Source organism: Balaenoptera ricei, chromosome 7 (assembly GCF_028023285.1).
Source record: "Balaenoptera ricei isolate mBalRic1 chromosome 7, mBalRic1.hap2, whole genome shotgun sequence".
NCBI lineage: Eukaryota > Metazoa > Chordata > Mammalia > Artiodactyla > Balaenopteridae > Balaenoptera > Balaenoptera ricei.
Window position 1 is genome coordinate 99449040 of NC_082645.1, and position 15661 is coordinate 99464700.

Below are 15661 nucleotides of genomic sequence, written 5' to 3' on the forward strand. Positions count from 1 at the left end.
GTAGCGATAATTTACCCAGTCTGATGCCGTACAATACTAGACATAAATTGTTGGCTACAACTGTAAACAGACTGATCTCAATAATTCATTCACTCAAAATACATTAAGATTCTACTATGTATTTAAGTGTGGATTCAAGACATTTTTAAAAAGATTTCTATAAAAAGTTTTTTTAATGGCAATATTCAACACTTAAAAGTTCAGCTTCCTGAATTACTTCTTTCTCTAAGGTTCAAGTTGCAAAGGTTTTCCTGGATGTGCTGTGCACACACCACACACGTACTGACATCACATTTCTGTCCACTTACCTTTCCTATTCACTAAATTATAAGATGAGGTAACCATGCCTAACCTAAACACTGTAAACACTCCATAAGGTGAAAATAGTTCAGTCTACTTTATCAATCATTCAATTGCTATACAATGATAATATTAAAAAACAACATTTCAAATATTCTTGTCACTTATACAAATAAGTGCCATAAAATAGCTCTAAATGGAACACATTACTTTTCAATTCATATAACTCCACTTCAGCTAAAGTAGTTCTCTGCACGAAATAAAAAATGAAAAGATATCAATTCTAAATATAGCATATGATACTATTTCCACCAACCTCAGGAAAGCACCAAAGTGGGTCAAGCATTTTCCTATCCAGTTTCTAAATTAGAATAAAAAATAGAAACTGGCACTAATTTTTCATAGTTAAGGAAAGGTCTTTAAAAAATGAATAAAATAAAGCAAACAGCTATCAAAGCCACATATCTGATGTGGGGTGGGAGGTGGGAGTGGGGAAGGCATCTGATTTGAGAGTAAGCAGAGGTCTCAGAACCAGGAGGTTCAGAAGATGTTCAGAAAACATCCAAAAGCTTCAATACTCTGCTTTTAGAGAGATTAGATATTATGTACACTGGCATTAAATACACTCTTATTTAAGGAATAATTAGATATGAAACTTTTTCTTAGAAAAATTAGTTACTCTGAATTTATCAAAATTAATGAGTCTACCAATAATAGGACCTGAAAAACTACACAAAGAGTCGAAGGGAGTGAGGAAGCATGCCATGTGTACATCTGGCTCCCAACATTTGTTCCTGGTGGAGAAAACAGCTCATGCTAAGGACCTGAAATGGGACCGTGTTTGGGGGGGATTCAAGAAACAGCAAGGCAGCCTATGTGGCTGAAAACGATGAGTGAAAGGGAGTCTGAAAGTGGCTGGGGAAGCAGATCCCAGAGCTTGATTTTAATGAGTGCACGTAAAGAAACAACCCTTTCAACTTAAGGACTTGTTACCATTCATTATCGCTTCCTTAGCCAAGGATCTACCATTAAGATAGTAAATAACAACATTCACAGGCTATGTCCATGTGACATGAAGAAAGTATAGGTTTCTTACATTTAATAAAAACACGATAGTAATTGGATAGTTGAATTAAAAGAAAGATTGCCACTCTCAGATTCCGATAATACCATAAAGATATCTTTATTTTTGACATATCTAAAATAATCCTTTCCCAGCCTTTACATAAAAGAAACATTGGCAAATGACAACTTAGTTATGTTATGTTCTGCCAGCAGAGTTCAAGTCCAAATGAATAAAGTAAGTGCCAATTTATAGTTAAGTATGATGGGACTGAATGAATACTGACCTAAGATTTAAGAAATTTAAGTTCTAATTGATCCATTAAAAAAGTTTTTTTTCCTATGGCTGGTTAACCCTGGGCAAATCACACTACATCTCAGTTTTCTCATTTATAAAATGAGGAAATTAAACTGCTAATATCTAGGTTCTCTTCCAATTCTATAGATGGGGCACACTTAAAAGGCTGAAGTCTAGAGCAGGACATTAAGAGTCTGCAAAGTATAAGGGTAACCAGCCTGTGGCAGCACCTATGACCACCTCAAATTATAAACACTTTCGGTTACCTCCTTATCTTAAACAGTGGGGTCAATCACTACTCCACTGCCCTCACTAGACAAGAAGTCTTCTCTGAACAGTTCTAGATCTCAGCTCATCCTTTCCTCTCATTTTCCTCCGTCTGAGCAGTTGCTAAGATACAGTGTGTCCACCATCCCTCTCTCTCTAAAACCCCTCACCTCCGCTCCACACACCTGCTCCTTCCCCCGCCACGTGTAGCTGCAGTCCTCACCATTTCACACCTGGACCCCACTTCAGTAGCCTCCTAACCAGTCTTCAGTCCCGGCCTGCCCCCAGCTATCCCCTGCAGAGCCCCATTCCACTTAGAGACACGCTGAAGGCGCCCCACTAACTGGGGAATAAAGTGTAAACTCCACAGGGAACTCAAGCTCTTTCACAATCTCCTTACCTCCAATTCCTCTTTAACGCACCTCATGCTCCTCTCACACTAAACTCTAGTTTCTCAAATTTCTAAGGTCCTTCGTGTCTCTGTTTCTCTGACCAGCTGTCCCTTAGATTTGGCTTGTCATCCCTGCTTCGTACACCTGATTGCAGCAGGCAATCAAAATCCATTCCTCACTCCCTCCACACTAAGAGAATCCTAATTTTGTTCAGACACCCACTCTTCAAGGACTGACCCTATCTTCAACCGTGATGTATGCCAAAAACAATTGTGTGACCAGTTCTGACCAGTAAGACATAAAGGGGAAGTCCACCGGAAGGCTTCTGGGAAAGGTTTTAGTCGTAACGCTGGACACTGTCACATCTGGAATTGTGGCAATTATCCTGCAGCCACTAGGAGGGAGATTAGTGAGGACAAAGCCACCAAGCGGAGGATGGCAAAGTAGAACAACAGAAAGAATTTGGGTCTTTGGTGCAGCCACGTAATTGCTAAACTAACCAAATTAAGAGCTGTCCTATATTGGGATTATCTTTATATAAGATAATACGCTGCCGGGCTTCCCTGGTGGCGCAGTGTTGAGAATCCGCCTGCCAATGCAGGGGACACGGGTTCGAGCCCTGGTCTGGGAAGATCCCACATGCTGCGGAGCGACTAGGCCCGTGAGCCACAATTACTGAGCCTGCGCGTCTGGAGCCTGTGCTCCGCAACAAGAGAGGCCGCGATAGTGAGAGGCCCGCGCAACGCGATGAAGAGTTGCCCCCGCTCGCCGCAACTAGAGAAAGCCCTGGCACGGAAACGAAAGACCCAACACAGACAAAAATAAATAAATAAATTAATTAATTAAAAAAAAAAAAAGATAATACGCTGCCTTTAAGCGTTTGAGTGAACGTTTTCTGTTATTTGCAGTCACTAGCACTCTATTAGATACCTTGCTAAAAGTTGTACCTTTAAAGGCTTACTTAAACACCTTGTCACCTTCTCTTCTGATCCTTCCTAAAGTCAGCTTCTTCCTTCATGATTCTACTGTACATTTTCTATGGCATGTATTACAAATTCACTGCAGTGTGTAATATTTTTTTTTTACATCCATATTCCCCACTAAAATAGAGGTTCCTAAGGAATAGGCATTCTTTCCACAAGGCAGTAAATGGCACCACCATCTTCTCCACTATTAATTCTACTCCTTCTCCACACTTTGTATGTAATCCATCCAAAAGTTCTGGTGGCATTAACTCAAAAATACATACTGGGCTTCCTTGGTGGCGCAGTGGTTGAGAATCTGCCTGCTAATGCAGGGGACACGGGTTCGAGCCCTGGTCTGGGAAGATCCCACATGCCGCGGAGCAACTAGGCCCGTGAGCCACAATTACTGAGCCTGCGCGTCTGGAGCCTGTGCTCCGCAACAAGAGAGGCCGCGATAGTGAAAGGCCCGCGCACCGCGATGAAGAGTGGTCCCCGTTTGCTGCAACTAGAGAAAGCCCTCGCACAGAAACGAAGACCCAACATAGCCCAAAATAAATAAATAAATAATTTAATTAATTAAAAAAAAAACATACTAATCTCATTACTTCTCATAATCTCCACTGCTGTTAACCTTAATCCAGGACGCTATCTTTCTCCTGTCACAAGGAAACAGTCCTAAGTGATCTCCCTGCTTCCACTCTTGCTGCCACCCCATGTCTCTTGGTTAGAAAGCAGCTAGAGTGAACTTTCTAAAGCATAAATCAAATCATACCATTCCTTGCTTTAAATCCTATCAATGGTTTCCCATTACTCTTAGACATGCCCTATTCACTAGCAATAATGACCTTCTCTCTAATCTTCAAATACACTAAGGTCATCCACTGAAGGGCCTACATACTTGCTGTTCCCTCTGTTTGGACACTCGTCCTCCAGATAGTCACCTGGATGCCCCCTCATCCTCATTCAGGTTTCAGGCCAAGTATCGGCTCTTTAACGGCCCTCCTCGATGACCCAGCTGAAACAGTGCCTTTTCTGGAGCCCGCTTTCTCCACTCCGCTACACTCTATAAAATCTTCTTCAAAGCACTCATTTATACGTTCCCGAAATTATTTTATTTATATTAGTTTACATATTTACAGTCTTTTTCCTTCCTAGCTCTCACTAGAATGTAAGCTTCTTGAGAATAAGAGTTCTATCAGTCATATTTATTGCTGTATGAGTGCTGCCTAAAATATAGAGGGGGCAGGTCAATAAGTATTTGTTGATTTATTCTGATTATGTCTTTGAATTTGAATTCACAATAGCTACTACACAGAAAGTGCTCAATAATTGGTGAATGAAAGCAGTTCGCTAACTGGAAATTTTGCCATTATGTTCATTTTATAGCTGATTTCAATAAAATACATAAATTTCCCAAAGCTAAAACCATACTCACTACTGAACAATGGCTAGTTGATGATGATTCATTCTTCTCTGGTAGCAGCAACAGCGATTTCATATTTTCACTGTCTGTATAATCCACAGGCCGCAGACCAAATATGTTACTGGTAAAATAAGCGCAGATGGGTTTAAGTAAATAAAATGTGTGATCTGATTCTTAACTAAATGAATACACTAGTGGCACAACTTTTTCAACTTCCTTAATAACATACAATTTTTACTAAAATAAATGACTCAAGAATTCACATAAGGCATAAGGATCAAGTACCACAAGCTGCTGACTAGAAAAAAGATATAAAATTTCAATTTGACACCAGACCATTATAGGGAGTATTTCTAACTGAATATATTGTTACTTACACATGAATTTTTTCACAACTCTGTATTCTTGTGTATTCATACTCATATTTTAAAATATAGCTTCATAATCATTAATCACTATGGGGTGAGATGATTTCAAATGCAAATAAAAATCATTTACTGTAGCTATTATAGGCTCCATAGTCTATATAAATAAATACAGAAATTAGATAAATTCACAAGATAGGAATTTAGATCCACTAGAAGGAAAACTATGCCACATGACAAACAATTTAATAAAGTAGTAAACAGGGCACTTTTAAAATTAATTTTACTATGTATGTACACTATAATCTATAATAATCACAGCCATCACAGAGCAAACTGATGTGATGCAGAGAACATACTGACGCAGAATTCCCAGCATGCACTAATTCACGAGTCACAGAATATTATACTGGAAGAGACCTCAGAAACATGGTACAATGGTTATTTCATAGATTAGAAAACAGACAGAAAGGTTCCAATGACTTGACAAAGGTCGCATTTTCCTTCCATTCATTCCAACAATATTCCATATTGCCCATGACTAGTCTTCCAATCATAAATAAATTGTTACAACTACAGCACTTTGTCCTTTATTCCACTTCCTTACATATGGTTTCAAAATGACTTCATTATACCATGGCAGAAAAATTTTCTAAAATGAACATTTCTTTTAAAATCTTCTATGGCTTTTTAAGATTACAGGATATCTATATAATGGTCATTAATGTTCATGTAAAAAAATGCAATGTGTTAAACAGGATATAAAATGATAAACCTGGTACAATACCAGTTTTTAAATTTGTATTAAATGTATAGAAACAGATCTGGAAGGAAACGGAGGGAAACATACGGGGAAGAAGAAGGAAGAAGGTGTCAGCTCTGATGCTGCCTGGAGGGCACAGGGATGAGGGATGCGGGCATCTACCGGGTTTAGAGATAAGGTCAGTAATGACCTTGGAGAAAGCTGTTTTGATGGCAGAGTAGGAAAAGAAAGCTAACAGATTAAGAAATGAACCACAGCAAATGTTTCCCTAATGACTGCTATTCGTGACTATCAGGTTCAGTCACTCTTCCTTCTTGGGAAAATGCTACGTAAACACTGATCAATGCTTTGTGACCACCTAGAGTGGTGGGATAGGGAGGGTGGGAGGGAGGAAGACACAAGAGGGAAGAGATATGGGGATATATGTATATGTATAGCTGATTCACTTTGTTATAAAGCAGAAACTAACACACCATTGTAAAGCAATTATACTCCAGTAAAGATGTTAAAAAAAAAAAAAAAAAACACTGGTCAACGTGTATTCTCAGATTCACCTACATGCCCAGGTCCTATAACCTGTAACTTTCTTCTGGCAACAGTTTTTCTCGAACTGAAGTACAATACAATCAATTGTATTTCAACTTTCTGATTTACAGCAAAGTGACACAAGTTACTGTACTGGAAATTGGGTCTTCCCAAATTCCCATACATTAAAGCAGACAAGCTCACCTTATTTCAAAAGGTAGCTGATCTCATCCACTACACTTGATACTTCGCAATTTCATTCTCTATTATGCCCAGGTACCAAATATACAAACTCCTCACATACATATGTTGTAAGTATGTATCAAAAAGGAATCAATACTCTAGATCTTAAATCACCAAGTGCAAAAATGAATAAACAAACCAAAAAAAAGTCACTACATGCATCAAAAAAAAAAAAAACCAAACAATCAATGCACACATAAGGACTTTTTCACGAAGACAAATGTATATTTCTCCAAGGAAATAAAATTTAAGAGCCCAATCAGTGTACTTAATGCACAGCAACTACAGCATAGATATTTTACACAAATACAAATAAAAGTCCACTACGACAACATTTAAAAATGTTAAGTGAAACTACTTCCCAAAGAACGACTATCAGCTAACAAGGACTTTAAATCAAAAACTAACCAATGAAACAATTGTCTTTAAACAAGATGCTTTCACCATCTAAAGAACTGCTTCATAAAATGACTAGCAAGATCCTAATTTACATTTAGAGTCCCTAATACAAAAGCTTACTATCTGATATGGCTTTTAACCATGTGGTTTCTCCACTTGGATTATGGATGGCTTCTGCTTATACACAATTTGCTAAACCCTTAGCCCTCCTGCATTGCTAATGAACTGGAGAATGGCACATTAAAAATGCTACAGATTGGGGCTTCCCTGGTGGCGCAGTGGTAGAGAGTCTGCCTGCCAATGCAGGCGACAAGGGTTCGAGCCCTGGTCTGGGAGGACCCCACATGCCACGGAGCGGCTGGGTCCGTGAGCCACAACGACCGAGCCTGCGCGTCTGGAGCCTGTGCTCCGCAACAAGAGAGGCCGCGACAGTGAGAGGCCCGCGCACCGCGATGAAGAGTGGCCCCCGCTTGCCACAACTAGAGAAAGCCCTCGCACAGAAACAAAGACCCACCACGGCCAAAAATAAATAAATTAAAATAAAAAAAAAAAGCTACAGATTGAAATAATCAGTTAACCCTTAGTCCTGCATCGTGAGAGATGGAGCCTATTAAATCCTGTCTTGATTCTGCTCTGCCGTGGACCACTGAAATTTGGAATTAGACAAAATATTTTGTGACACCTTCGAAAACCATAGCAAGAGAAGACAGAGCATACGTAAGACTTCTCCTTTATTATGTGAGCACAAGAAAGTCATTAAACTTTTTTTTCTCATAATGATATATTTGAATGGAATAATACTTTGCTTACAGATTTATGTGAAAAATCAGTTTAAAATATATATAATTACATTTATTCTTTTTAAAAAAATAGGTAATACATGGAGGACAAGTCACAAGGGACTATCAATGTGACTATTTTTTTTATTTATTTATCTTTTATTTATTTTTGGCTGTGTTGGGTCTTCGTTGCTGCCTGTGGGCTTTCTCTAGTTGCGGTGAGAGGGGGCTACTCTTCATTGCAGTGTGCAGGCTTCTCATTGTGGTGGCTTCTCTTGTTGCAGAGCACAGGCTCTAGGCACATGGGCTTCAGTAGTTGTGGCACGTGGGCTCAGTAGTTGTGGCTCGTGGGCTCTAGAGCTCAGGCTCGGTAGTTGTGGCGCACGGGCTTAGTTGCTCCGCATGGCATGTGGGATCTTCCCGGACCAGGGCTCGAACCCGTGTCCCCTGCATTGGCAGGCGGATTCTTAACCACTGCACCACCAGGGAAGCCCTCAATGTGACTATTAATTGAAGACAGTGATATATCAATTATTCCCCATCTCTACATAAGGAAGAAGTGTGTTTTGTTTGTTTTAGATTTATTGCAACACCATGGACTCAGGATAAACATCAATAATTTAATTTGCTATTTTATTAGAATGGGTTACTAAGGGAGCTTATAGAACGATTTTTTTCTAAATGTTCTTAAATAGAGCATGTTCCCTATTTTCTGACATACTTTAACCTAAAACCTTAACCTTAAACTAGGTATTTTGGAGGGATACATAAAACTTAGAAAACACTGTCTTTGCCTGTAATCCTACTGAGGACAAATACTCATTCAAGAGATAAGTATAAAACTGATAAGGTATAAACCAAGGCACAAGTAATGAGGCAAAATGTGAGATGGATTTCAAAGGAGGTAAAAAAAAAAAAAAAAAAAAAAGATACACATTAGCAAATAAAATGACCTCAAACCTAGGACTAGAAACTAGAATTTGGTAGATGAATGTGAAAGGCCTGTAAAGGGAATAAGCGATGTGATTGTTGAAATGGATGGAATTACTGGAAGAAAGCCTTCTATCAAGGCTGAAGAGTTTAATTACTGTATGCTCATGTGTCTGAGCCAAACACAATATGGAGAATTGATGAAATAATCAGGCATAAAGCAATAGTCATTAGAGACAAAGATAGTATGTAGCTGTGAAAACAGAGAAGCATAATTGTCTACTGGCTAAACTATATGGGTCAATGCAACACCAATATAATTAAAACTATTTTCAGAACACAGGAAAACATCAACATCTTCACTGCTGAATTTACATATAGTACACGACAGTATATTAATAGCTTTCAAATGCACCACTTTTGACAATTCAGTTCTCTTAATGACCTTATCAAAAAAAGCCCTTTATAATTCAGTGAATTGCAAATGATTACATACAGATATACTTTATCAATCCTAAATCATAAAAATTGGTAATTGAAACATTTTATATAGTCACTAACCAAGAAGGTATCTCTGATTCCAAATTTTTTTTTCTGTTCCTTCACAACACAGTACATTGGCAAATTTTACCAGTTTTTTTCCATCTGATATATTCGTGCTCTATTCCTTTAGCTGTGATTTTAAATCATAATTTTAAAAATATTTCATATAAAATTTTTGAAGATATGACTTTTGAAGATCTAAGTGCCCATAAGTTATTGCTTTTTACTATCAAAATGTAACTAAGAAATATTGAAGGATCATCGTTACTGATACAGATTAATGGATTCAACATAAAAATGCATGTATATATTAATATGCATAATATACATATATCACAACTAGTAATAATCATTTATTTATTTAACACACACAGAATGAGTATATGTGCATACAGTCAGCCCTCCGTTTCCACGGGTTCCATGTCCACGGATTCACCAAGAGCAGTCAAAACATTAAAAAAAAAAAATTTTCTTCTTTAGGAAGTTCCCAAAAAGCAAAAATTGAATTTGTCATGTGCCAGCAACTATTTACATAGCATTACATTGTATTAGGTATTATAAGTAATCTAGAGATGATTTAAAGTATATGGGAGGGGACTTCCCTGGTGGCGCAGTAGTTAAGAATCCGCCTGCCAATGTAGGGGACACAGGTTTGATCCCTGGTCCGGGAAGATCCCACATGCCGCGGAGCAACTAAGCCTGTGTGCCACCACTGTTGAGCCTATGCTCTAAAGCCTGCGAGCCACAACTACTGAGCCCACGTGCCACAACTACTGAAGACCATGTGCCTAGAGCCCGTACTCCACAACAAGAAGCCACTGGAACAAAGAGTAGCCCCCGCTCACCACAATTAGAGAAAGCCCATGTGCAGCAACGAAGACCCAATGCAGCCAAAAATAAATAAATAAAATATAAATAAATTTATTTAAAAAAAAAAAAGTATATGGGAGGTTGTGCATAGGTTATATGCAAACACTATGCCATTTTATATAAGGGACTTGAGCATCCATAGATTTTGGTATCTGTGGGGGGCCCTGGAACCAGTCCTCTGTGGGTACCAAGTGGTAATTGTGTACATATAGGGGAAAAGCTACAAACATCACTTTGTACTCAGTTTGACAAACAGTCGTTCATTCAAGTACTTCTAACGACTCTTTTAGTCACTAAAGAACCAATGAGATATAAGGTCTGCACAGAGCTCAGTGGGGCAAAAGCAGAGGAAAGAAAATGGGAAGAACTTAAAAGCTTGGTGAAGCTGCTTAGATGTGAAAGGAGAAAGAATAAAAGGAGGTACAGAAGTAGAATAAAAGGAGGTACAGAAGTAGAATAAGTCTCCCAGCAGAGAGAAAAGCTTGTGCGAAGGCGCTGAAGTGAGCTAGTGTGGCAAATGAGAAACACCAAAAAATTTAAAAACAGAGAAGAGCAAGAAAGACAGAAGAGAAGAAGGGGGAGAAAGACAGAGAGAGAAGAGAGAGAATGCACAGAAGAATGGGGTGTTCTGGAAATGTAAGCTGTGACCAGAAACAAAAAGGATGGTACTGAAGAGGTGGACTGTCTCCTTAGGGCACAAGAAACCCTGAACAGCTCCCTAGACGGTTGCAAGCAGAAGGGATATCATCAACAGAGCAGGGTAGCTAAGAGCTAGGGTTACACAATCAGACGGCCTGAATTTAGATTCCAGCTCTGCCACTCAATAGTTGTATGACTTTAGAGGTATTTAACCTCCTATGCCTCTGTTTCCTCATCTGTAAAATGAGAATACAACCTACTTTGCAGGATTAATATACGTAAGGATCAAATGAATTAATGTATCAAAAGCACTTAAAACAGTGCCTGGCAGATAGTAAGTGCTCAATAATTGCTTGCTATTAATATTATCAGATTGGCATTTTGGGGGAGACAGATACAAAATGAAGATACAGGAACATAAGTTACATCTCCAGTGTTGACCTCTTCTCTTCATTTTCTCCAATTTTATGACATACTTCATGTATGCTTTGTAATGACAATTTAGATGTACGCTAAAGGGAAGGACAGAAGCCTGGTTTCTTAGCAACATTAAAATAGGAGTAGATTTATGTTTTCCTATATGGTACAACATAAAGATTAAAAAGTATGAATGGTACAATGTAAAGATAAAAAAGTATAAACTAGGGGCTTCCCTGGTGGCGCAGTGGTTGAGAATCTGCCTGCCAATGCAGGGGACACGGGTTCGAGCCCTGGTCCGGGAAGATCCCACATGCCGCGGAGCAACTGGGCCCGTGCGCCACAACTACTGAGCCTGCGCATCTGGAGCTTGTGCTCCGCAACAAGAGAGGCCGCGACAGTGAGAGGCCCGCACACCGCGATGAAGAGTGGCCCCCGCTCGCCACAACTAGAGAAAACCCTCGCACAGAAACGAAGACCCAACACAGCCAAATAAATAAATTAATTAATTAATTAATTAATTAATTTTTTAAAAAAAGTATAAACTAGATGACTGAAAATTCCTTTCCTCACTAGGATTCTTTTTAACCACTAAGGCTAATAAAAAGGAAGTTTATCACTTCAGCTTTTCTTCAGGTGTTTAACATTTTGGCTTTACCCCAAAGGTAGAGTTCAGAATATAGTATAGCACTTCAATGTCCTTTTCCCCTCAAGAATGATAGAATAGACACCCACCTACAACTGTGCCCAAGATGAGTTTTACCACTAGTAGAAGGGGAGAAGGAGAGATGGGAAAATTTATACTTGCACTTGCACATATCGATCATTCAATCCCAAACACACATGCAAAAAGGCTTTTTTACTACTGCTAAACCTATCATGCATGACAGAATACCAAGACGGTCCATGATGAAATCCTTTATGAACAACTATGAAATTGCAAACATAGATTTTAAGCTTTCAAGTCACTTGAATTGCGGTGAAGCAAGAAAAAGCAGAGAAATTCAAAAGAGCAACATGTTTTTCTAAAAGCTATAAAACATAAATTATCTCTGTTATAGATTAATTTTTTAAACATTAACTAGGGCAGTGGAATAATTAATAAGTCCAGTGGTCTATATACTATTCTAATTAAGAATTCTACATCCTTGCAAGGAAAACTCTGTTAATAGCAGACAAAGTACCAAATCCTAAACTCTGTATTTCTATGATATTCTCCAAACACTCAAAATAGTTGTGATGTGACTGGAATAGCGCTGGTTTTAAGTTCACACTGGGATGCACAGAAAGCAGTGCAGACGGAGAGCCAGTGAGGTTTTGAACAGTCATCAGTATGAATATTCTTGAGCAACACAGAAGTATAGAAGATATGAGACCCTTATTCTCATATCTGAAGTTAATATAGAACGAATTTTCCTTCTTAGGTAATGGACTCTTATTTTAGTCCTTAAGAAGTAAATTTCTCATGCAAAACACAAGTAAATTCAGAGTTAAATGAATTAACACTGTATTCAAATGTAAGAGGCATTTAAAAAATGCCAAAGTTTGCGCAGCGAAAGCTCAGAGCACGTAAGAAAGTACTCTAAGCAAAATGTGACTTAAAGAAAACAGTAAAGTATTAGAATATTAAAATTAAATCAAAATAAAAGATAAAGTCAGAAGTACATATATGGCCTCAGATAAAATTATAAAATAGGTAAACTTTGTATTATAGTCCACAGGGACGATTTCGGAATAAATTTAATGGGATAACAAAAAGTCCGTTTCTCTTTAGTTCCTGTACTCTATTATTAACACATTAGTATTTCAGAGTGATAACAACTAGTAACCAAATTGAGAGAGATCTCCAAATATTATACAGTATGAAAGCTATCTAAATAATGTTATATCAGGTTGGAGACAAGGGACAGGGGATGGAAAACAGGAGGTAGGGTGGGAATTATTTCTGTAAGATACTCCATTCACATCCCCCAGACCAGAGAAGGTGGAAAGCATCCTGATTATTTTTAAGAAGCTATAAGTATGATTTTCATATCAAAATTTGAGGGCAAAAAATGAAACCTAAAACAACAAACCATTCTAACTTATACCTATAGATGCAAAAGTCTTAAATAAAACCCTAGCAAACTAATGTATTTGTTTAAAGAATAACACAATACACAAAGTCAACTTTATCCCAGGCATGCAACATGGTGTAATATTTTTAAATGTGTTAATGACATCAACAGGCAAAAACTCTAAGATCATCTCAAAATCATTTAATAAAATAAAATACAGTCTTGTTTAAAAATGGTAAAATAACTGGGAGGAAGATCTTTTTTTTTTTTTTTATTGAAGTATAGTTGCTTTACAATGTTGTGCTATTTTCTGGTATATAGCAAAGTGATTCAGTTATACATACATATATACACACAGATATATATATATTTTTCATATTCTTTTCCACCATGGTTTATTATAGGATATGAATACAGTTCCCTGTGCTATATACAGTAGGACCTTGTTGCTTACCTATTTTATTGATAGTAGTTTGTATCTGCTAATCCCAAACTCCTAATTTATCCCTCCCCCATCCCCTTTCCCCTTTGGTAACTATAAGTTTGTTTTCTATGTCTGTGAGTCTGTTTCAGTTTTGTAAATAAGTTCATTTGTATCATATTTTAGAATCCACATAAAAGTGATATTATATGGTATTTGTCTTTCTCTGTCTGACTTACTTCACTTAGTATGATAATCTCTAGGTCCATCCATGTTGCTGCAAATGGCATAATTTCATTCTTTTTCATAGCTGAGTAATATTCCATTATATTTATACGTATACCACCTCTTCTTTATCAATTCCTGTCAATGGATGTTTAGGTTGCTTCCATGTCTTGGCTATTGTAAACAGTGCTGCAATGAACATCAGGGTGCATGCATCCTTTCGAATTATGGTTTTCTCTGGGTGTAGGCCTAGGAGTGGGATCCCTGGATTATATGGCAGCTTTATTTTTAGTTTTTTAAGGAGTCTCCATACTGTTTTCCATAGCAGTTGCACCAATTTACATTCCCATCAACAGTGTAGGAGGGTTCCCTTTTCTCCACACCCTCTCCAGCATTTATTACTTGTAGACTTTTTGATGGTGGCCATTCTGACCAGTGTGAGGTGGTAGGTACCTCACTGTGGTTTTGATCTGCATTTCTCTAATAATTAGTGATATGAGGACCTTTTCATGTGCCTGTTTGCCATCTGTATGAGAAGATCTTTACTTTTAATATTGATTTTAATAGTGACTTATAAACCTACAGTCAATATCTTTTAAAAATGAGAATAAAATAAGCATGCCAACTATCAATATTATTTTATAATATTGTTCTGGAAACTGTGACAAAGGCAGTAAGAAATAAAAGTTAATAAATGACCATTAAATCCTTCAAATTAGGTGTTGGCTAGGTATAAGAGAAACACACTAAAATCAACAGCTTTCCTCTGTATCAGGAATAACAAGTTATATTTATTAACAGAATATCCACTTCACCAGGGCAACAAAAGGCTCAAATACCTAGGAAAATCTCAATAAATAGTTAGTTGCATGTGTATACAAACACACATATATAAAACAGATTAAAAACTTGACTAAGATGTATAACAGAAGACTTAAATAAACAGAGAAACATACCATGGTCCTGAGTGAGAAATCAACTTTATTAATCTACTATAATCTATACACTTACCCAATTTTAATGAAAATCATAATAGGATATTTTTGAAACTTAACATAGTAAATCAAACTTCATGTGAAGGAATAAACTGATAAAAACAGCCAATTCCCCCTCCACCCCCCACTGCTACTGTCACCACTTTAATTCAGACTCTCATCACTTGTCCCCTAGATTATTGAACACACCTCTTCACTGAACTTCCTGCCCAGTGTGGAGGTGAAAGTTTTCAACTTAAAATTTGAACTCTTTAGCACACAAGGCCTTTCACTGCTTCTGCCCACCTTCTCTGGCCTCTCATCTCATCCTCTTCCCTCCCTTCATTCCAGTCTTGTATCAGCTCCTAGAAGTGAACCAACAAGCAGTCTGGCCGTAGTACCTTAGCACCCATCATCCTCTTTCTGAAAAGCCCATCCTCCTATTCTTTTTCTTCAAATTCAGTTGAAGTGCTACTTCCTCTAGAAAGCCTTTCATGACGTCCTCTAGTCATATTTCTAGCCCCTACCCTGGATTTTCATAGAATCTTGGGGCACTGAGCTATGAAGGCCTGTATCATACTGTTCTGTAACCACCAATATAACTGTCTGTTCACTCCTACTAGAATACAAGTAGCAGATAAAACAACTGGGGAGATGAAGAAGTAAAGGGAGTGATGGAGAAGAGAATGAGAAAACCTAACAGCATTTCACTGGAAACCCAGGAAAAGAAGGCATCTAAGTAGAAAGAAGACTTCAACTTTGAGATAATAAAGATTGCCAAAATGTCTGTTCTAGAGCTAAAGA

At 37.8% G+C, this 15661-nt stretch overlaps 1 protein-coding gene across 1 annotated transcript in view; it reads right to left on the reverse strand.

The window, feature by feature from the left end:
* BARD1 (BRCA1 associated RING domain 1) overlaps positions 1 to 15661 on the reverse strand; it is a 76090-nt gene that overhangs the window by 13947 nt on the left and 46482 nt on the right. The window contains exon 7 of the mRNA XM_059927395.1: positions 4720 to 4828. Coding sequence (XP_059783378.1) covers positions 4720 to 4828 — 109 coding nt within the window. The remainder of the gene's footprint in view (positions 1 to 4719; positions 4829 to 15661) is intronic.